The 23,108-nt window shown below is 44.4% G+C and overlaps 1 protein-coding gene across 2 annotated transcripts; it reads left to right on the top strand.

Annotated features, from left to right (window-relative positions):
• Positions 1-22: 22 nt before the first annotated feature.
• On the top strand, positions 23-15,231 carry MED20 (mediator complex subunit 20). 2 transcript variants are annotated; one of them, XM_035123964.2, is made up of 4 exons: positions 23-260; positions 2,765-2,919; positions 7,612-7,865; positions 10,764-15,226. In XM_035123964.2, exons 1-4 carry the CDS (start codon positions 247-249, stop codon positions 10,977-10,979), a joined length of 639 nt encoding a protein of 212 aa, XP_034979855.1. In that variant the 5' UTR covers positions 23-246; the 3' UTR covers positions 10,980-15,226. The 2 variants fall into 2 exon arrangements, with proteins under 2 accessions (XP_034979855.1, XP_034979856.1); XM_035123965.2 differs by lacking the exon at positions 23-260 and having other exon boundaries at positions 2,786-2,919; positions 7,617-7,865; positions 10,764-15,231.
• The last annotated feature ends 7,877 nt before the right edge of the window (positions 15,232-23,108 follow it).

The following is a 23,108-nucleotide window of genomic DNA, read 5'->3' as shown; positions in this document are numbered from 1 at the left end:
GTTCTGGATGGGGCCTTTCTCAGCTCGGTTGCATCACTTCCTTTTGACTTTCTTCTGTGAGAGCGTGGAAGGCGAGTCTGTTTCTTCGTCCCTGTTCCAGCAAGGAGGCTCCTGTGCAAACGCTCCGAAGAGCATTCTTTGCACGCGTTTAAAAGGGCAGGAAGGAAGCGCCTTGGAGGCTCGGTCGATCTTTTCCTTTTCCTTTTGCAAGGACTACCCCAGTCTGTCGTGGAGGGCGTCGGAAGCATGGGAGTCACCTGGTACGGCATTTTGACTCGGGGATTGATTCATTTGCAAAATGCTGCCGTAGAGTTTGTAGCAGGTTGGTGGTGCTTGATGGGAGACGATCAGTAGCCGAAAAGACTTCCAAAAGGAATTTGGGAAGGATAGGTTTTAGAACTGTAACGTGTGAACACGCGAACGGCGGGTTTTGTAGTAGTATTGGGTACCGGCGCTTTAAAGACAAAGCGGGTCGAGATGTTCGTGAAGCAGCAGCAGCAGCAACAACAACAGGAGACAGGGTTGTTCAAATAGATGCAACTGCCGTTGAGACGCCTTCCGCAGCGGGGAGGGCGTAAGTAGGTGACCTGGCTGTGTGAACGAATTGCGTGTCCACGCAAACAGGGGGTAGTTGCCTGATTATGAGACAGGAGGAGGTCGGTTTGTGTCATTCAGGCTGAGAAGATGAAGGACGCGGATAGTCGGGATTCTGCGAGCTGATCTCGTGTCATCATCCTTGACATTAGAGGCTGGATGCAGGCAAGAGCATGCGCTTGCTGGTACCACCACAGCTTCACTGCACCCCTGCCCTGGATTCTCAATAATAATAATTAATACCCTGCCCATCTGGCTAGGTTGCCCCACATCCTCTCAATGTACTGGTAGGTGGAAACTCAAGGCAGGAGATGAAAAGGGAGAAGACAATGGACAATGAGGTCTAACAAAGGGTCATCTGGAATCTGGTCAATTATTGCTGTTGACTTACCTGTAGATATATAAATTACAGATTTTTAGTATTTTATTTCAAGTCCACCTTTCTTCCAAGGTGGCAAGTGCTATTTGTTAAAGTGGTAAACACAGTTCTCTTTCCCCATTTTATCCCCCTGAGAATCTAGAGTCCAGTATTACGGCATAGCAATCCAAGCCTCCTTGAAGTTCTGGGGAAAGGCTGAGCTGGCCTCGGATCAAAACAGCCCCACTGCCAGCACATGACAGAATTGAGCCTGATTGCTGTGCTAGCTCCTGGCTGCCACAGCAAGTTGCCCCCTTCTTTCCCCCACCACCTTGAGGGGGACAGGCACTGGTTGTGGTTTGGATTGCACCCTAATTAATTTAAAATAGCCTTTCTACACTAGTTTACAGGAGAATGATGTAAAAATATAGACAACAATAAAAAAAATATTTTTATACTACAATTAAAATACACATATTAAAGTAGCTAATGCCACAACTGGGGGCTGCTGGATTGGTGTTGATCCATTACATGGCCTTCTCAGTGGCAGCTCCCCGCCTGTGAAATGCCCTCCCTCATTATTGACTTTTAGGAGGAATTTGAAAAGATTCCTTTTTACTGAGCCAATGGATGGCTGAAAGATCAAGAGCTAGTAAATATAAACAACAAGAGCATCCTTATGCTATCTATGATGAAAAGCTCTTTCAAAGAAAACAGTTTTACCTTGGGACCAACCTTAGCAAAAAAAAAAAAGAGGTGTCAAGAAAATATTTCTTCCTCAGCCTGGGCATGCCCATGAGAAGACGAAACGCTGTGTACCTTATTTCTCTTCTAACAACATTTTAAAAATGGTTAAAATTGTGTCTATGCTAAATGTGTTTCTTCACTAGTACACCATTACGTGTGTGTGTGTGTGTGTGTGTGTGTGTGTGTGTGTTTACGTGTACCAGCCTTGACTGCCAACTGAATAAATTATTGTCAATGTGTTTAGTTTTGCGCCTCATTGCCAGTGATACCCAGCGCATGGCACATTCAAGATGTGTAGGAAAACATCTGAAACAAGCAGATTTTGTCTGGTCTACCTCACTCAAATGCTTTATACAGCCTTGCAAATAACATCATAAAAGTTACAGGCCATAAATGTTTACTCACACACATGCAGTACCTCAGTTACTTGTGGCATATCAACACAGCCAGTGGGAGAACAGCAACTCTCTTCTAATTTCCAGTCTGTCTTCCTAATTATAACTATTGCAAGTAACTATTAATAAGTCTGTACAGTATTTGTAGTTACAGAATGCTCTTGGTTATAAAGCAGATTCCACACAGTATGAGATTTTTTGTGGCTTGAGTTAACACTCAACACTCTTCCATGTCGGTTTATCCTATATACATAAGTCCTTATTTATTAATTATTTGAGTTTTTGGAAGTGGCTTGAGATAAATTACTGTACTGTATGTGATATTCTACAAAAACCAGGTATGTCTCCCACACTATTGAAACTTAGATGGTAAGCCTCTCGGGTCAGGCATTTTTTTGTATTTATTTACTTGTTTATCACTGCCCATGAAACATTCCAAAGCAGTTAGTAATTAAAAATAGTTATAATAACAACTTAAATTTGTTTTTACTACAATCTACAGTACTTTGCAAAGGGGTCGTATGCACTGGTAGTGCTATGTTAATATTGACAATAAAGATGTTACAAACATGGGCTTCCTTGGGTAGCATATAAAGAACATAGTGGCTGTGATTTTGATCAATGAGGTTTTGGAGCCTTTTTGTTGTTGAAATCCTTTCTCCTGTATTAGTGTTTCCCAGATGCCAGTGGCGGAGGGGAAGAGTGTCCAGCAAACAGTTGAAATTTTAACAAGAAAGCTTGAGCTACTTGGAGCAGAGAAACAGGGAACCTTTTGTGTAGACTGTGAAACGTACCACACTGCACCCTCCACAATGGGCAATCAAGGTAAGCGTTTAATTTCCTACAACTTATACCTCATAATAACTACAGCAGGTCAAACCACTACTGTTCATTCTCTTCTTTATTTACCAAAAAGGATTTGAGCCCTTAACACGAGTGTACCCATTTTAGTGTCTATGCAAGCAGCAACAACCCACCCTCAAGAATCTCCCTATTCCCCCCCCCCCAAAGGATGGAAAAGCTTAATACAATTCTCCTCTCACAAACCATGTTGCTGGTAAAGTGACCTTAACTGCATTTTCCTAAATAAATACATAGATTCAAAACAACCAGAGGCTGGCTAACAGTCCTGGACTACACTACAAGGTTGTCATACATTACTCCCCCCACCCCGCAAAAAGAAAAACAAGTACAGCAGCACTGGAGTACTTTGCAGGGCTGTAACTCATGCTTTCCTCAAACACAGTATCTAGCCCAGGGGTCGGGAACCTAAGGCCCATGGGCAACAAGCGGCCTATGGGGGTCGTTTTACCGGCCCACGAGCCGCCCACTCGGCGAGTCCCCATGCACTGCGCTAAACCAGCACGGCGCAGGGACTCGCTTCCGCGGTGCTGGAAATTGCGTCTGTGTAGACGCTGGAAACCGCGAGTGCGCACTGATGTGTGCTCGCAATCTAGCCCACGGAGGGGGCTCCGCGGCAGTGAACCAGCCCAGGCAAGGTAAGCCTTGCCGACCCCTGATCTAACCCCTGCAACATGGATATACTAATGATTGATTTTATTTGTATTTGTATTAGCAGGGTGTTTATTAAAAATATACACATACTCAGAAAAATACGATTTTTGGCATGAAACTGAACCTGAGTTCGAAAGAACATGAGCTCCTTTCTTTGCTGCTAACTTTTGCAACCATCACTTCTCTACTAAGGAATATGAGAACATCACTTCCATATGAACCACTCTCTTCTCTATTGTAGGAATTTAGAGAGAGAAATTTAAGGTGGCCAAGGAAGTGCTAAAAATGGCTTCAGAATGAACCAGGAAGTCCCTTCTCTGGACAATGAAGGAAGGACTTCTTGGGTCATTTTGAAATCATTTGGGGGTCTTCTCGTCAAGTTGTATGAATCTAAATTTCTCTCTAGCACTCATTGATCACAGTGGGTTCATATCTCACCAAGCAATGGTTTTGAATGGCACCTGTACATTATGCTTCATAATCTTTGTTCTAAAAGGGATCGAGACTTACTGTACTTAAAAAACTAAAATCTCACAGTGTACCCACCCTCCACTGGCTTTGGGCTGGTATAGAAACACACACCCTTTTCAGCATCCTTGCTTGTTCCATTGACTGCAGTGGGAACAAAGTTCAGTGGATCTTTGCATCATTAGTTAGGATCCAACCCGCTAGTGTCAAGCACTTTTAGCATCATCAGATAAACCGCGCAAGTAAGTCTTTGAAAGAAACTTTTACACAAAAACCTGTTGATGAATAAACATTTCAGCGATGTTTGTGTCTTCCAAATGACATATGATTGATTCAAGGCAGAGTCGTAGCAAGCCTAGGTGGTACCCAGTGTATACCGTAATTTTTTTTGCCACCCCCCCCCCCACACACATCGACAGCTTGGGAGTCACGGGCAGGCACCGAACGTCACCCCCTTAGCGACGACACCTAGGAGTAGTCCGCCCCCCCTTCCTACGCCTCTACGCCCCCACGACTCCCAAGTACCCCAAGCCGTCGGGGGAAGGGGGGAAGCTATGCCGCTTTGCCAGGGCGCTAGCAAAGCTGCGCAGTTTGTCCTCTCAAGAACCACGGCTCCCATCCGTCCGTCCCCCTCCCTCCCCAGCTTGCTGTAAAGCGGCAAAGCGGGAGCCATTTACAGCAAGCCAGGGAGGGAGGGAGGCTGGGAGGGGGGCCCCCGGCTCGCCATAAGCGGCTCCTGCTTTGCCGCTTTACAGTGAGCCGAGGAGGGAGGGAGGGGGAGCTGTAGCTCCCATCCGCCCCTCCCTGGCTCGCTGTAAAGCGGCTCCTGCCGGCGGTGGAGGGATGCCACCGCCGTCCGTGCGGCACTCCAACAGTGCCGGTGGTGAACCGCTATTACAGCGCATGTGCAGCATCGCTACGCACAGTGCATGCGTGCAACACCGCACATGCGTTGTGTGTAGCGGTTTGCCGCCGCTGCCTGAGAGCCATACGGATGCTGGCGGGATCCTCTGCTCACGGCTGCAGCAGCAGCAGAGGGATCCTCTGCTTGCAGCTGTAGCAGCGATGGAGGCATCCCACTGCCGTCCTTACGGTGCTCGGGCGGCGCCGGCAGCAAACTGCTATGTACAGCGCATGTGCACCGTCTTTACGTACAGCGCATGTTTGCGACACCACGCATGCGTTGTACTTATCGGTTTGCCGCCAGCGCCGCTCAAACACCATACGGACGGTGGCGGGATCCTCTGCTCATGGCTGCAGCCGTGAACAGCAGATTCTCCATATGCGGCGGCGGCGGCTCAGCGGCTGCTTCGGCCGCTGTGCCCAGGCCGGGGCGGCAGGGCAAGCACCCCGCGTGGTGCCTTCTTGTCACACACACCCCCAGACATGGAACCCGGGGCGAACCACGCCCCCCCTGCCCCCACCTTGTGACGCCACTGATTCAAGGTTCCATTAATCTAAGCAAAACATACTTTACAAGCTAGGTGATGCTTGTTATACCTAAATTAAATTCATCTGGAAGCTAATTAGCTGAGCTGAGATTTTACAGAGGTAGCCGAAGCCAGATTTCCTGAAGGAACTTGGAAACGTTCAGTGTATTCCTCATCACCCTGGAATATGGCTCAGGGAGTTTGCCGTTCTGGATTGCCAGCAAATGTTCTTTGCCACTTTCTCATAAGTTAATTATTTTTCCCTCTAGATGTCAGCAGTGTGCTTGGGCGCCCATCCTTTTGCCTCAGGTCCATAAACATGGCTGGATCCATGGTTACTAGCATGGAGATACATATATTTCTGCAGTTCCTCAGTAGGGCTTGAATCAATCCCCTACTCCTGGCTTTCACTAAGCACATTAAAACTGTGGAGGAGAAACAGCAAAACACCACTAGAGCTGTACTGTAAGCATATCTGGGAGTAAGCCCTATTAAACCCAGTGACAGTGAGCATCTGAATTAAAAATAGATTGGATTAGGCTGCCTGTATAACTACTAGTTTAATCTGGAGAGAAACCCTGCAGTGATTTTTTAAAAGAGGTATTTCTAAAGCCTCATTTAGATTAGTTATAAAGATGCATCTTATTTGGAATCCTAAAACAGTTGCAGCACAGGGGACTGTTGCATCAGTTGCTAACACATCATTGTACTTGCATTTAAAAAAACAACAACTCCAGACCAATTTACAACATTACAGGCATTAAAATCAGATATAAAAACAGAACAGAATGAAGTCTAAAATCACATCCATTCCAAACGTATACATGTATAAAATACAGGTCTAATACAACCCACACCACTCAAAACTGGAAAGAAATAGGCCACAAATATACCCCAAATCCTGCAAATTAGGGACCCAAAGCATCGTTTTTGCCTGGTACAATTCCCACTGGTACAGTAGGACCAACGTTTTGCTATTACTGAATTGATCCACTGATCAAATCCATTCATTTTAAGGGGGATTGGCAAACTTTCTCTGGAGTGTAATAGAGAGGCAGATCTTAGTGCTAATGTCTACTTGGGCATGGCTAGAATGCAGGGCTGGCCGGCCTATGGACTGGATCCAGCCTAGCAAGCTGCAGGAAGTGGCTTGCCAGCCCCTACAACTTGGTCTTTGTCTCCCAATCTCAGTGCTGAGCTGGGGAGACAAAACATTCTATGTGCTCTTTAGAGGTGACATTGAGGGCAGCATTCCCCCCACCCCTACCACTGGGGTGGGAAGGGAAGGATTAGAAGCACTGTACGTATTTTGTTCCTTACAGAAGTACCTCTGAGTTCTAAAAAGCAGCATTTTTGCCCGCTGTTCCTGACCCAGAGATGGACGGGGAAGAGTGGACTCTCCTGGGGCAGGACTTCTTCCTGTCCTCCTGCCCTAGGGCTGCCATACGTCTGGATCTTCACTGGGTTTGTCCAAAAAAAGTTCAACAACTTTCGGGGTGTCCTGGTTTTTACTTTTTGAAATGTGGCAACCCTATCCTGCCCCCAACCCTCTGGAGCTGACTTTGAAGGTGCATGGGGAGCCAGAGATCATGGAGGAGGAGACCCGAGAGGGAGAGGAAGCTCTGTTGTGTGTGCAGAAGTCCATTGTGCCAGTAGAGCTGCAACACTGGATACAATCCCAGGTCTTGTGTTCATTGTGCTCTCCATAGTACTGTGCCACAATAGATTCATTGGGCTTCCTAAGATTTTTGCAATGACTGTTGCAGTTCAAATTATAGTCGAAACCCTCTTCTCTCCATCTTGCAAAATAATGTTGTTGAGTGTACTTTTGTAAGGAGGTTAAGCGGATGTGTATCTGAGTATGTACTCTAGAAAAGAACAAATGCTCATTTATCTCAAGATCATGGTTCTTTAAGTAAAATAACATTGATTGTGTTTGCTAGCATGGAAAAGCCATTCAGCGACCAGCGCCACGTAGAGATTCTGTAACAGCCCCAGTGGTTGTCAAGCAGCAAAGAGACAAAGGAAAATGTAACAGATGTTTCATTTTAAAGAGGGAAGGAATAACCTCCTTGAAGTGAAAGTAACGCTGCTCTTGTTTCAGGGCAGGCTGCCAAGCTGATGTATGTGATGCACAATTCCGAATATCCCCTCAGCTGCTTCGCTCTCTTTGAAAATGGTCCTTGCCTCATAGCAGATGCCAACTTTGACGTCCTTATGGTGAAGCTGAAAGGCTTCTTTCAGAATGCCAAAGGGAACAAGATAGAGAGCCGGGGAACCCGGTACCAGTACTGTGATTTCTTGGTGAAGATTGGCACGGTTACTATGGGGCCCAGCGCCCGTGGTATATCTGTGGAGGTAAGGATGCTCCTCAAACAGGGGGGAAGTCAGCATATGAGGTAATATATTACATGGCTCCAGCTCAGGACAGGTATAGCAAACAGTTTCCTGAGTCAGGAAACATATCTAATAAGTATATAGGAGGTGAAACAGTCTTCCTGTGGACTGCATGCTAACTGGGGCTCTTGTGGGAGCTGGAGTCAAACAACATATGGAGTGCCACAGGTTCCCAGGTCTTCCATAGGACATAACAGTACCTGGTTTCTCCCCTCAGAGCATGTAGCTAGGTGTGCACACAGGCAAGGCACCAGGGTGGTCCAGGGTTCATGAAACCTACACAAAACCTTCCCCTATCCCTGTCCAGACCCCCCACCCCACCCAACTTTGGTTAAGGGGCTGTATCTCAAAAAGGGAATTGCTATGTTGTACTTATTTTTTTCTCCACATGTGCTGAAAGGTCTGCCTTTCCCTTCATGATCTTTTATCTCTCTGCAAAGCTGTGACTATTTTAACCTGAGGGTCCACAAGTTGGTTGATTTGCCTGGCACACAGGCTTTAAAAGAAGTGATCCTGTTACAATGGGCTTACTAAGCACCAGTTGTAGCACATTAGCTGTGTAACTGTTCTCTATAGAGTGTTTTGTAGGGATTGTATAACATGAGCTTTTTTTGGGGGGGGGAGTATATGCCTAGTTCATGAAAAATGAAAACTGGGTGGATGGGCAATTCTTGGCAGAGCAGATTCAGACAGCTGACAGCTCGAGGTCACTGAGCTGTTTCAGTTAAGGGAAAGCTTGGTGTCAGTGGGGTGACATCCTTGGGCAGTTGTCAGTGCCCCAGCAGAGTCCACTGCTGCTTTTCATCAATACGTTTTAAAAAGCTAATGCATACCAGTGCTATCTTTGAGTTTATGGCAGTGCCCCAGAAGTTGAGCAGTCTTGGAGCAGTGTAATGGTGTGGGTGGGTGCTGGTGGCTGTTTTTACACTGCTAGATCCAGACTTTGCCATTTCTATCTCTGATGCCATTAGGAGCTATCAGTGGGGCAAGTGGAGCAAGGTGCCATCAATATGCTGGTGACTCTCAGCTCTAGTTGTCCATAGCATTAAAAGCAAGAGGCAGTGAAGAGCCTGGGCAATGGTGGGCTGGATGAGAGGACATAAGATGAGCTTGAATCCTGGCAAGAAGGAGGCTCTGTGGCCGAGTGGTTCTTGTGTCTGAGAAACAGGTCCATTGCCTGCTACAGATGGGGGTTTCACTCCCTCTGAAGGAGCAGGTATGTAGCCTTGTCCTTGGTGGCAAAGAGGGCAGACAGCTGTAACCATTTCTGCACTGGGTCATCTTGATCACAGTGGTTCAGGCATTAGTAACTTTACGGCTGCACTACTTGAATACTGTACACACTACATGGCACTTCCCTTGTTCTGGGGTCCGGAAACTGCCATTAACGCAGAATGCTACAACAGAATTGTTGACAGGAGTCTCTTGGCATATTATACCTGTGCTCAAAGTGTAATCCATTTGTTAGAATGGAGGTTGTGTTACTAATTGAACTTTGGCTCGGCAATCCAGACGTTTAGGTCTTTTAATTTCAACAATTAAAAAAAGTATTATCAAAGACCTAATCCTGTTTACAGATGAAACCTTTTTCTGTGAACAGGATGTGCTGTCTTTGGTTCTGAACTAATCAAAATGCATTTGAGGGGGTGTAATTCACAAACTATATTTGAGTTGTTTATGCTGATTTATAGCCATGGTTTTGATTTTTAAACAAAGGTAGTCCAATGCCGATGGAGAACTGAATGGCTAGTGGTTAGCAAGCTCTGAACATAGATATATATTCACAAAGCTTTTCTTTTGGAGTTGCAGTGTTAAACCTTTGTTGTGCAATGAATGCCAATTAAAACAAATGACAAGGTGGCCTTGATGGTCTCAGCCAAAGGTATGATCCAGTGATCAGAACCAAAGGCATATGCTTGAAAAGCTGAGACTTTCATATTGCTACCTAGTACTTATTCGCTGTGTCACTTTGTCAATTACCTAGGCATTGCAGCTATACCGTATAAATACTACTTCCTCCTCTGGGTTTAGTAATTGTCTCTAATCAGCTGAGAGTTGTGTCTCCATCTGCTGAGGATGAACAGCAAAATCCTAGAGGGAGGTAACTTTACTGGCAATTCCTCAGCTTTGGAACCATTTCTCCCCACCCCCGAGAGGTTTGCCAAAGCCTGGATTTGATCAGAATTCAGAATTAATACAACATTTGTGACATAAGCAAACATTTTGTGATTTTGGCTAATTTTAGTCTTATGCTTATTTATAATATTTAAAAAATTGCTATGAGTCAGAAAGAGGGGAGTTGCTTTATAATATTCACACTTCCAGTATTCTGGACACCTCTCCCAAAAGGCACTGAATTTGCCCTCGCTTTTGGCATTTATTCTAGTCTTGCAGTGATAAGCCCATACAAGCTTAAGGGTTGGAGCCAATGCTGCATGACCAGAGTTCTGTTTGCACAGTGGGAGTTCCCCTTCTTCACACTATGCGGTTCCAAAATCTATTCTGGAATTCCCCCGCAACCGTATGGAGCAGATTTTGAGGGTACACTGGGTGGGGGCTGCAACGGAGAGGAAATTTCCATAGTACAAATGGAAATCTTCTGCTTGAATGAAACTGCAATGTTTGATACAACCCTAAATAGAGCTAGAACTTGAGAGTGTCTGCTTGATAGTTCTCAAGCGCCTCAGGATTTTCATGATCTCCATTAACCCCCAGCAATCTTTCTTGCAAAGAACGGGTGAGCCTCGCCACTGCTACTAAACATTATGCTTTTTGAGAGGTTGGGATGGAATCGTAACTGCCTGCTGGAGAGTTCTTGTTGGCTGCTGTCTGCTTCAGAGCTTTTGTTTCTGTTGCCAGGTGGAATACTGTCCGTGTGTGATAGCCAACGACTGCTGGAACCTGTTAATGGAGTTCACACAAAGCTTGATGGGAAGTCATGCTCCCGGAATCCCTTCTGTGTTTGGCAATAAGCATGACAGCATCTACAGCTCGGCTGACACAATGGTCCAGTACATGGAACTCTTCAACAAGATTCGCAAGCAGCAGCAGGTGTCTGTCGCAGGAATCAGATGAGGAAAGCTTCGTAAGGCCTTATTTCACGGGAGCAATCACTTTGCTGAATAGTCGGTTGAAATTGCAGTTCCATCCCAGTAGTCCAGATTGCAATTGTTTCCCTTTAAATCAATGCAGTCTGTCTCCCTAAGAGAGGTAGAATTAATTCTGTCTCATCTCAAACCTCCAGGGGTATGCCTCTCTTATAATAATGGCATACTTTGCCTTAGACTGCTATCTCAGAGATCTTCCTCGCGCTCTTGAAGCAAGATTCCTGCCTCTGAGTGGAAACTGGAGGAAAACAATCATCTTGAAGGAGCACAGGGTGAAACTGCGTATAAATAGGAGAATGGGCTTTGGGGGTCCATAATTTCCTTGACTGGCTACAAGTGAACATGAAATTGCTATGAGTGTGAAAATATGTTAATATGGCTTTTATTAAAGAAACTTTAATTTTGCATAGTAATGCTGTAGATGCTATCTATTAGCAGATTTTATCCTATAATTTGTGGGAGATTTATATTTTGGGTTGAAATGTAATATCTCATTGAAGCAAGCAAGATAAATTATCTATTGGCATCTCACTATCTTCAAAAAGCATTTAAGAGGAGTGAAATGTTTGGGCTTTAGGTTCATTTCACTGAAGTCTTAGGGCTTAATTCCTCTGCCTTCTTGACTAATGCTTTCTGCTGGAACAGATAAAAGCCCTGACAGTGCAAAACTTGTACAGAGCAAGATTTCATTCAAAATCACTAAGGTATTGTTATCTTTTCAAGATGATATCTAAAAAATGCATACCTTGCAAGTTCCCAAAAATATTAAGAATGATGCTTATTAAAGAAGCTAACATTTTCACCTTATTGTATTTGTTTGTGTTTTAAAACTTATTTGTTATGTTTTGTTACTTCTAGTTTGTTGTGTTTACTGCATGTAAAGCTTCCCAAATTAAAACAAACAACTAATATAAGACCCTCTCTTCTTTATTAACGGAGTCCAAATATTGATAAATTTTTTTGGATCTCCCCACCCCACCCCCTGCCAGCTTTACAATTGCCTCTCCCTTCATCCTGACCTATTTGTGTATGAGCCTGGTATTGTGCTATTCTGTGTAGCAACAGGCTGTAGGCTTCAGCCCTAGGCTCCTTGTAATAGTGTGCAGGTAAGGAAACTTTGTACCTGTGCTCCTGTAATGGAAATTTGTGCCACTTTTGTGCTGAAATAGCAATACATTTGGTACTGTTGAGCTGATGCTACTGAAACCACTACGCAGCGTATGACAATTGTGCATGGCACTTGAGGGAGGAGCGGAGGGCAGAGGTAGGAGCCATTTGTGGCAAATAAGTGGTGTATCATAAGGACTATGGGAGCATTTCTGCCCATTAACATGGACATGCTTGCCCTGAAATGTGTTGTAGGGGAAGTGGAGTGTTTTTTTTGGGGGAAGGATATTTTGCTTTAATTTTTGTAGGGTGCCTAGAGCCAGACGGAGTACCAGCCCACCTTGGTGATCCAAAACACATTTTGATGAAAAAAGGATGTGCCATGTGTGAGTGCAGGCAGTTTTGGTTCACAGATCACACTAAGCCCAAACCTGGCTTAGTGCAAATATGCAGGCTCCCAGAGAGGAGGTGGCAGCCACTTTGCCTTAGCTTAGTGTGGCATGGAAGTAAAAAAGACTTGAGGAGGAGCCAGGTCTGGCTTAGTGTGTTTTCTGTACCTGGGGTCATGGTTTAGCTCTCTGCCCAACTAGCCACAATCTGTAAACCTAGAACAAACCTTGGATAGAGCTCGTGATTAGTGAGGAGAACGCTTGAGTTCAGATGATGCAGTAAGTCAATCCTTGGCCTAACTCAGTGCAGCTTGAGAGTAAAAGAGACTGGGAAGGAGAAAAGCAGTTATGAGGTCCTGATAAACCAGACTTTGGCTTACTATGACATGAAAATCAGGCTGCTGTGTGTATAATGTGGCATATGGAATGGTGGGGGAGGAGGGGAAAGAAGTCCAGAATGTGGTTTGCCATAGCGATTCCTCGTTTTTCAATACAACACTGGAAAATCAAACCCTTCTCTTTCCCTCGCCTCAGCTTAACTGAGTGAAGAGTGCATGGTAGCAACTGCTTTTCATTTCTGCCCATATATGGATTCTGGTGCAAGTTCAAAATGTAAACTCTGAAAATACAGTGCCTTTACTGCATGTGAGGCAGAATGTTTAATTTACAGGATTGGAAGGGGACTTTTTTTGGAGGGCCAGAGGGGGAAATGCTGCATTCCTGCTCTGAACAAAATGCAAATAGTACTTTTTGGATCCAGGTGCATTGTATTGTATGTTAACTTTTCTCCCAACTTACGTGCAGATTGATCATTTAAAAGAAAGCTATTGGTAATCAGAATTTGCATTTGAAATTGGGCAAAGTTGTAAAAACGATATAAAATATCTATTCTGAAAAAAGCAAGTTATAAGTATGATTGGAGAATATTTACTTTGACTTGCAGCACTAATTATATTTGATCTACTGACGTCCAGCCGCTAGGAAACATTAGAACTATACAAATAATAAGGAAATACAATGATCACTGTTATTCACTGCCTACAAAGAAATACTGCCAAAGCTATTAATTACATATGATTTTTATTGGTAGGCAATCATTTATTAAGCCTGCATATCTAAACATTAAGGCACTTAGAAAAGCTTCTTGGTATTTTCAACCTTATCCATTGGCTATGAGCCCAGAAAGATCTGACAAGTTGATTCATAACATGTGCAGAAAATGGTTTGTACTGCAAGTAAATTTATCAAATTAATAATCAAATTGAACCTGATATATGAACTATACTTCATTTGACTTTAATAAGTTTTGATTCCTGTGCCTACTGATTAACTGTGGTGGGTAAGTGTTCAAGGCTCAGACCTTTGGCTTGTTGATGTTGTGCCTTTTAAAGGAGTTAACATAAGCCTCTGTTCTAAAATGTGTTTGCGTGGGGGGGGGGGAGAGATTCGCTTCTGTGAGATAGGCCTGGGCGATGTATCGATATATCACTAAAACTCATAAATCACACCCTCTCAGCCTTTCCCCTTGGATAAAACATTATGCAAATACTGTAAGTCTGGGGGTTTCTTAAATCTGTTTGTTTTGCCTGTGACCACATACAGTGGTAAAATTGCTTTATTTTATATATATTGATAACGTTCTCCCAAATGGTATAAATGCAAAATTATGTCACTAAATTGTACTTTAAAAATACAAAAGTAAGCAGCATTACTTTAAAATCAGCCATTACAGTTTTTCAGCAGCATGTCTAATGAAAACATGCAAATAAAAAGACACTTTAGAGGTTTTTTAAAGCCTTTTTTAATGTTCTGCATATAACTGGATTTTCTTGCCTTCATCCTTTGATGACACTGCATCAAACTAAGCGCTGGTGGGTTCTGCAAGCATTTCTTTACCACAAGGGAAGATGCTACTACAGTATTGAATAAGTCTGGCGTCCAAGGCAGGACAGGGGGATATTTGAAAGCAATTGGCACATATAGCATTCTAGAATTGGAAGAAAACATGGGGCAGCTACTCTCAACTGTTCACTGCAAAAGCAGGCTGTAGGCCTCCCCCCCTCTATTCAGTCCTCAGTTGGGGGGATTCTAATTTAGAGACCTACACTTAGTCTTGCCACATTTTTATTTCAAAAATACCAGACCCTGGGTTAGAACTTTTGATATGGGGGAGGAAGAGAGCTGGACTGTTCCCAAAGTGGAGCTACCACAAAGCATGCCATGGCATGATGGAAGCTGGCAGGTCAGTGGTAGAAACTGACCAATTGTGGATAAAGCTTAGTGGAATCTAAGCAGGAGTCTGGCCAGGGTCTAAATAAATCAAAACCCTTTGTTGGGCCAGAACAGCAAAGCAGTGTGTGGGTGTGTATGAGAGAGTGTTAAATGTAACAAGTGAAATAGCCTACTGCAGGAAACTATAATTAGCCAAATCATAGGGCAAAACTACCCCAGATCAGATAACTTCTGTGCATTCTTTTGCATATTGTGTATTGCACACTGTATTAATCTTTGTGTGAACAAACCCTTAGATTAGCTATTGGCTTTGGATACGGGGAGAGAGTTCGGCTGCCTTACAGAAATAGAGGGAGATGTTAGAATCAGCTTTTGTAATGTAATTAAAATTCACACACACACACACACACACAAAAAAAACCTTCCCAGATGCTTTTTAAAAAATGAACGGGCTAGAAAGGCTGCCTGCTCTTCATCTCCTGTTATAGAAACAGAAACTAAATCATGCTGCTGCCTCGTGTACAATGGTGACTGAATTAAAAAAAAAATCCTTAAATTTCCACAAAGGACTTGAGTTGAAATCTCCGGCAGTCAGTCCCCCTCATTTCCCTGCCTTCCTGTCCATAATTTTGGCCGTTGCCGTGGCAGCCGAGAATAAGGGGCGGGGCCAGGCCTGAAGAAGGCGACGAAACTCCGCCCTTCTCCTCCAGTCTACAAGTACCCATTTAGAAGGGTGACGAGGCCCCAGGAATGCGTCCACCTTGCCGGGCAAGTCGTTCTTAGATCTTTGGTAGTGAGAGCGGAATCCCCCGCCCCTAGAAATTTTAGAGTCGCAGATTATCCTTCTTGCCATTGCCAACCAACTGGCTTTCCCACTCTTAACTGCCAATACAAATCGTTAGGTTTTTCACAAAGACCGCAGAGGTTCTTCCTCCGCCTTTCGCCCCGTTGTCTCTTAGAACCAGGCAACTTCTTTGCTCTCTCTCAGCCCTTAGAGTTTAGTCAGAGAGACAAGAGAGGCTGGGCTAGCATGCTTTCTTCCCTCAAGTGTTTTTTTGGGGGGACCAGCTTATTCGCTTGTTGTTATGCTACATTAAACATTTCCACTACTGCTCCAGAGCTCAAAAGGTCTGGCATTTTTTTAAAAAAAGAAAGTTTTAAAAATGCATAACGTGTTTAAAAAGCAAAACATGTAAACAAAAGCCCAAGCGAATGCCCAGTAAACACAAGTAAGAGAGTGCACCCTAAAACTTTGCAGGTTGCAGGGTGCATTTCTTGCTGGGCAACTTGAAAACAACAGTAACTGCCTGGGAGTTGGAATGCGTGCACACACACACACACGCACACAGAGCTTGGGGGCAGGGGCAGGCTTTTAAAAGTTAGGTTTCGTATGGCTCCTAATAAACTGCTACTCCTAATAAAAATGCTCAGGAAATACCCACAGTGCGCTTATGGTGAAGGTAAAGGGACCCCTGACCATTAGGTCCAGTCGTGACTGACTCTGGGATTGCAGCGCTCATCTTGCTTTACTCGCCGAGGGAGCTGGCATACAGCTTCCAGGTCATGTGGCCAGCATGACAAAGCTGCTTCTGGCGAACCAAAGCAGCGCACGGAAACGCCGTTTACCTTCCCGCTTGGAGCGGTACCTATTTACAGTATCTACTTGCACTTTGATGTGCTTTCAAACTGCTAGGTTGGCAGGAGCTGGGACCGAGCAACAGGAGCTCACCCCGTCTCAGGGATTCGAACTGCGGACCTTCTAGATCAGCAAGCCCTAGGCTCTGTGGTTTAACCCACAGCGCCACCTGCGCTTATAAACATGCTCAAAATCAAAGAGGTACTTACCAATCCTACCATTCCTGTTTATGGAACATTTATCTGATTCTTAATAGTTTGTGATTCCATGCACACATTATATGTCTTCTGTTTATGAATTTTGATATAGTATAGTGTTATAAAAATATTGTCAGTACCGGTATATTATTAGCCGATGTGTTGCTTGTCTTTCAAAATCAAAGAGGTGACTGACAATGCCCTGACTTGGTCAGCCTAAAGGAGCTTATCTTCATGGATAGCCACTTCACATTTTTTGGCACCCCTGAAGTGACATTGTTAGGGAATGGCCAATGAAGGTCATGCTGCAAGCTTGCATCCAATGTAGCACTAAGTAACTGTCCTGTCGAGAAAATAATGTATGCTTGTGCGATAAGACTTCTCCTCGCTTGAGTACTCTACTCCAAAGAGCCTAAAGAACCCCCAGAACTGTTTTAGGGCGACCAGTCAGGGGTAGGGGGGGGAGTCCTGTTGCACAACTGTAGATCCTTGCACTGACAGAAGAGTTGCTTAGCACTGTACTGGATACATTACATTTTAATACTCTGCTAATATGGCAGAAGAATGCCATGAGGGTGGAATTCCAACCACCTGTTACCTTAATTTTCCAGAGGCACCAATGCATATGCAAAATGTACACCATTTTAGGTAATGAATCTGTGACTGGAATCCCTGCATCCTTGTCACCTCACATGGTTCTTGTGAGTTTTTGGTTCACTGGAGCTACCACCACTTTATCTAGTCTGTATCATGAGGGACTTTTGCCCTGTGCATGCATAGAGTAAAGTTTATCCATTTGATGACTGGCAATCGTGACCTATCTTTTCTTGCGTTGAGGCCTCAGACAATGTAGGGCATATTGACACATCCATTTGTCATATCTCGATCCTGAGCCATTTGTTTTAAATGGCAGAATAATGCTTTAGTGTTATGAAGTGTCTCCTCCAAATGAAAACCGGTTCCTTTAATTTCTGATCTATTCTGTCAAATTATTCACCTCTGTGTAAAACTGTGGCACTTTGATAGCATGAGAAGCAGTTGTGTTCCCCAGCTGTATCACCTCACTCTGAATTTTCTGCTTGTGACCCCCCACCCAAAAAAACCACACACATCCTTTGTCTTTTGTATCTGCTGAAGCAATTCATGACACACAGAACATAGCTGCCAAGTTTTCCCTTTTCTCGCGAGGAAGCCTATTCAGCATAATGGAAAATCCCTGAAAAAAAGGGATAACTTGGCAGCTATGACAGAGAGAGACAAAAGTTTATGTAAAACAGGTGCTTTCTGCTGTTTCCCGGTTGGCTTATTTTTTAGAAACCAGCATTCTTAAGACTAAATAAACATGCTGTTTAATAAGTGTAATTTTTAATAAGAAGTTAAACCAAGTACTTTTATCTTGATTAAAAAGCAATCCCCAGGGGCTGATCCTGAACATGCCCATAATTTGCGGTGGGGTGGATTTGATCCCTGTTTCCTGTTGACACCCCTCTGCCACTTCGCCAGCAAAGGTTCAGTTTACTGTCAGTGTTTGCCATTGAAGTGCTTTATGAAACTAAATCACTTTTTAATAAATCTTCCATTCCTACTTCAGTACTTCTCCAAGAGGATTCTCTTGGCCTCCTGAGAGCAGGACCACAAATTTCATCACTACATCCCATTGTGTTAAAAATTTGAAACTGCTCTAAAACTTACGTGATATTTTAACAGTGTTATCTGCATATCTGAGAAAGCATTTTTAAAGCAGAGCAAAGGCTGAAATAACAGATTTGAAACCGCCCTCTAGCTAATATACGTAGTTTTTTAAATTGAACACACCTAGGAATTCAGATTTCTTACTTCCGTGCCCTTGGATTTATTTTATCAGCCAACTGAAAGGACGAGAGTGAGAAGAGAGTTTATGATTTTTTATTCAGGGTGATCTGTGCCCTGAACACCTCAGTTCATTAGCCTGTCAATAGTCCTTTCTTCTGCAATCGATCCACAAGTGGGTATGCAAACCCTCCTTGCATGAATTTCAGCCAAAAAGGAATGCACACCTAGATTCTTTCAAACACTGGCAAGATTTATTTTGGGGTCAAGAAAAGCCCCAAGGAATTTAAACAAGCAAAGCAATAGTATGGTAACTCAGATGTTACAGAACAAATAAGATATGTCTGGGATATTAAACCTAAATTATTGCTGTAGCTAACCAATTAACATAAAATAAAATAAAAATCAGACAGTACACAGAGAAAAAAGCAATATGTTTCATAGCCTTGATTATTGCTATTGCAGCTGTACTGCTCAGCTGGCAACCTTCTTCACAGTTGGTAGACTATGACAGGAATCTTCACTTCAGTGCCTTGTTTGTGGATGGCGGCATCTCCTATAATCTCAAACTAAGATCCACCAGGGTAGCGTCTTTTCAGGTTTCAGATAGATCTCTCCCAACACAACACCCCCCACACACCCCAAGTTGGCCTAGCTCCCCCTGCCCTCTAGTTCATATGGCAAACGGCAACCAGAACTATAATCAGCCTACCATTCACCCTGGGTTAACTTTCAGTTGGCCAATCCTCACACAAGGTTCATTACACTACTTCTCATACCTCTTGGAGAGGGAGTGGAAAGTAAAAGTATCAGGCATGTCCAACAGGTAGATCTACCAGTAGATCTCTGGACGTCTGTGGTAGATCATTGGCTCCCCCCCCAAAGAAGCTGAACAACTGTGGGTCCCCCTAAAAAAAGCTCAACATTTTACCTTCTCAATTAAAAAAGCTCAACAACTTTGACCTAAACCCCCCAAAAGGGGGTAGATCACTGCCAGTTTTTAACTCTGTGAGTAGATCACAGTCTCTTGGGAGTTTACCACCCCTAGTTGAATTAAAGGATCCTGCTGAATTTGCATTATTTTTGTATGCATACCACACAAAACCATTATCAAATCACAGTTCACATTCTTCCCCATAACAACCATGGATCTAGCAGTTTGCTGTGGTGCAAAAACATGGACCTGGAGCTCACCAGCGTGGTTTCTCAATGGAAATGGTCTAAATCCAAATCATGAGTCACATCCGTATTCACAAAATGTGCTGCCAAAATCACAGACCCATGACTTCATGTCTCCATCAGAGTGCTAAACCAAGGATCCTAGACCCTCATGGTTTCTCCCTGGAGACATCTCAAATCAACCATCACTATACATGGATCTAGTCCTTATGTTACCATCACAAAACAAGAATGTAGATCCAGGACAATTCCTCTTTCTTTCTTATTTTAAAATTGTTACACCATAAAAGTGTACCATCTATTCATAGCTCAAGCACATCCACACAGATTTCACTGTTAAAAATTACAGCTCCATCACAGTGTCATCTGGGCAGCCCAGGACCACCTCCATACACACTGCCCAGGCTTGTGCCCCAGGGAGGTTTGACTTCATCCCAGAGGCACACTCTCAAGACAGAAGGATGTCAACAATACAACAAGCACAGTGACACAATCACATGTATCTGAGACATGGCTCTCCCATAGAGGATCAGAGCTCATATCTGTGTGCACAGACTGAAGACTAAATTTCAGGATCAAGAAGTAAACCAGGACCAGATGACAAAACAGTAGGAAGAAACATCAAAAGTCATGACCAAACAATAATCAAGCATACAGGAACACACTAGAGCTCAGGAAGACCTTGTTGCTCAACAAGATTCAATTGCAACAGAAAGTTATAGCCTAACTCATTCCTTCCCTGGATGATCCAATGGGAAGCATGGGTGGATGAAGTAAGTCCAGTGCTAGAATGTTCTTAATTAAGAAGGCTGCAACAATTGCAACATGCAGTTTAGTGATCCACCACATGGGTCAAAGGAACAAGAGGCAACAACACTACCTGCAGAAGATCAGCCTAGCCTGAAGTGGATATAGCTCTTCACTTTGTTCTGACATTGAAGAAGAACTAATCTCCTTCCTATCCTGTTTACTTCCATTTACCTTGTGTGTTCTTTTAGTTTCTAGTCCTGATGACAGCTCTACCTCTTTTTAAAATTGATGTCAGCCACTTTGGGACAATAACAGTCTAAAAAGTTGCATAAAACAACAAATATATCAATACGGGACAGCAGCACCTGATATTGATAAACATCAATAGGGAGGAATTCAAATTGGGGGGGGGGAGAATAAGGATCAATAAGGGTCTGTGCCTCTGATCTTTGTTATCTACAACAATGCTAGCTCTACCAAAAGCAAAGGAAGCTGTCTTAGTCCATTACAATAATTCCAAAATCCAGTCAGGTAATACCTGGTTGGGACCAGCCCAAATATTATCAGAATTACCAGGCTGAATATTAAGGAAATCTAGAGCTGTGATTTTTATGTTGGAGTCCATGGAAATGGATGCAAGCAGTAATTTGAAAGTGGCTTTGGGAGCATTCCATGTTTTATTCTATTGTGGCCATGAAGTGTTGAATCCCTTATTTTTTGCAGTATATTATAATTATTATTTATACCCTGCCCATCTGGCTGGGTTTCCCCCACCACTCTGGGCGGCTTCCAGCAAATACCAAAATACATTAAAACATCACAGATTAAAAACTTCCCTAAATAGGGCTGCCTTTAGGTGTTTTCTAAATGTCAGGTAGTTGTTTATCTCCTTGACCTCCGATGGGAGGGCGTTCCACAGGGCGGGCGCCACTACCGAAAAGGCCCTCTGCCTGGTTCCCTGTAGCTTTGCTTCTCGCAGTGAGGGAACCGCCAGAAGGCCCTTGGCGCTGGATCTCAATGTCCGGGCTAAATGATGGGGGTGGAGACGCTCCTTCAGGTATACAGGACCGAGGCCGTTTAGGGCTTTAAAGATCAGCACCAACACTTTGAATTGTGCTCGGAAACGTCCTGGGAGCCAATGTAGGTCTCTTAGGACCGGTGTTATGTGGTCTCGGCGGCCACTCCCAGTCACCAGTCTAGCTGCCGCATTCTGAATTAATTGCAGTTTCTGGGCCACCTTCAAAGGTAGCCCCACGTAGAGCGCATTGCAGTAGTCCAAGCGGGCGATAACTAGAGCATGCACCACTCTGGTGAGACAGTCTGCGGGCAGGTAGGGTCTCAGCCTGTGTACCAGATGGAGCTGATAGACAGCTGCCCTGGACACAGAATTAACCTGTGGCTCCATGGACAGCTGTGAGTCCAAAATGACTCCCAGGCTGCGCACCTGGTCCTTCAGGGGCACAGTGACCCCATTCAGGACCAGGACCTGCCCGCCCTCTGTTCCCAAAAAACAGTACTTCTGTCTTGTCAGGATTCAACCTCAATCCGTTAGCCACCATCCATCCTCCAACTGCCTCCAGGCACTCACACAGGACCTTCACCACCTTCACTGGTTCTGATTTACAAGAGAGATAGAGTTGGGTGTTATCCGCATACTGATGAACACCCAGCCCAAACCCCCTGATGATCTCTCATCATAGTTTGTGGGTGAATGGAAGCTGTGATTTAACAACAAATTTGGCATTTGGGGAACCTTTGCATGTTAACTTTAATAATGAAGATTCATGCTTTTATGTTACAGTAGCATCACAAAACACTGGATTTCTATACTGCAGAAAAATGATATAGATGTGAACTGTAATCTGGTGGTAGATTTGCTGGGCTTCCAAACAAAAATGCTAAGGTCCGATAGGTATAAATCTTCCATTTCTCCCGACTGAAAGTGCACATTACCCCTGGTTTCCCCCCCAGAAAGGTTCATTGAAACCAACAGGATTTTTCTGAATAAATTTGCCGATACCTCTGCTGTACAATACGTTCATTTCTCCCATTATATATACAAGGAGATTCAAAACGGCAGCTACAGAACCAGCTTTTCTGTCCCTGCAGTCTCTGCCTGCCTCAGATTATTCACCTGCTGCCATGTCATCAGTTCCTTCCTGACGGTAAAACGAGGAAGAACCCCCCCCAATAATATCTGTTTAAATTATATATACTTTAAAAAGTGGCAAGTTTCACATTTTGACGCTGTGGGTTCCTTAGCCCGGTTTCTATTGCGGCGCTTGGAGCAGCCCGCGAAGCAAAAGGCGTTCCAGCCGGACATGCGCCTGGAGAGGGAAACGGGGCTCAGGATTCGGCCCCTGCTCCGCGTGGCGTCCGCCAGGCAATGACCCTGCGGGGCCGCGCGCACGCTGCGTGTGTGTATACACGTGTGTTTACACATTGGGCCATGTGAACGTGCCAGCTACTGCCCCTTCCCTTGTCCCGGGAGGCCGTCGCGGAGCAGCGACATTCGCGAGGCTTCTCTTCCCTGTCCCTTGCAAGCCCTCAGCCCCGCTGCGAGATTGGAGCTCCCCGGCCAGGCCCTCCGCAATGCTCCGGAGAGGCGGGCGGGCGGGCGGGCGACCGACGAAATGGGGTCCTGCGTCTTTAAGAGCCCCTTTGTCTCTGAAACATCCTTATTTACCCTCCTGTGATTCAACCAAACTTAACCCCCCTCTTCCTCCCCCCGCGATTCACAAAGCCTACGGATGTCACAACTCCGGGGGCGGAGCTAACGTATTCCCCGGACCCTCCTT

The sequence above is a fragment of the Zootoca vivipara genome, chromosome 7 (genome assembly GCF_963506605.1).
Source record: "Zootoca vivipara chromosome 7, rZooViv1.1, whole genome shotgun sequence".
NCBI lineage: Eukaryota > Metazoa > Chordata > Lepidosauria > Squamata > Lacertidae > Zootoca > Zootoca vivipara.
The sequence above is the reverse complement of the archived record's forward strand: the minus strand, read 5'-3'. Positions and strand labels throughout refer to the sequence as shown.

Excerpts from the sequence above, each read along its gene's own strand:
- MED20 (XM_035123964.2), top strand. Across the intron at positions 2,920-7,611 it reads CTCCACAATGGGCAATCAAG|GGCAGGCTGCCAAGCTGATG; the intron begins GTAAGCGTTTAA and ends CTCTTGTTTCAG. Across the intron at positions 7,866-10,763 it reads CCCGTGGTATATCTGTGGAG|GTGGAATACTGTCCGTGTGT; the intron begins GTAAGGATGCTC and ends TTCTGTTGCCAG.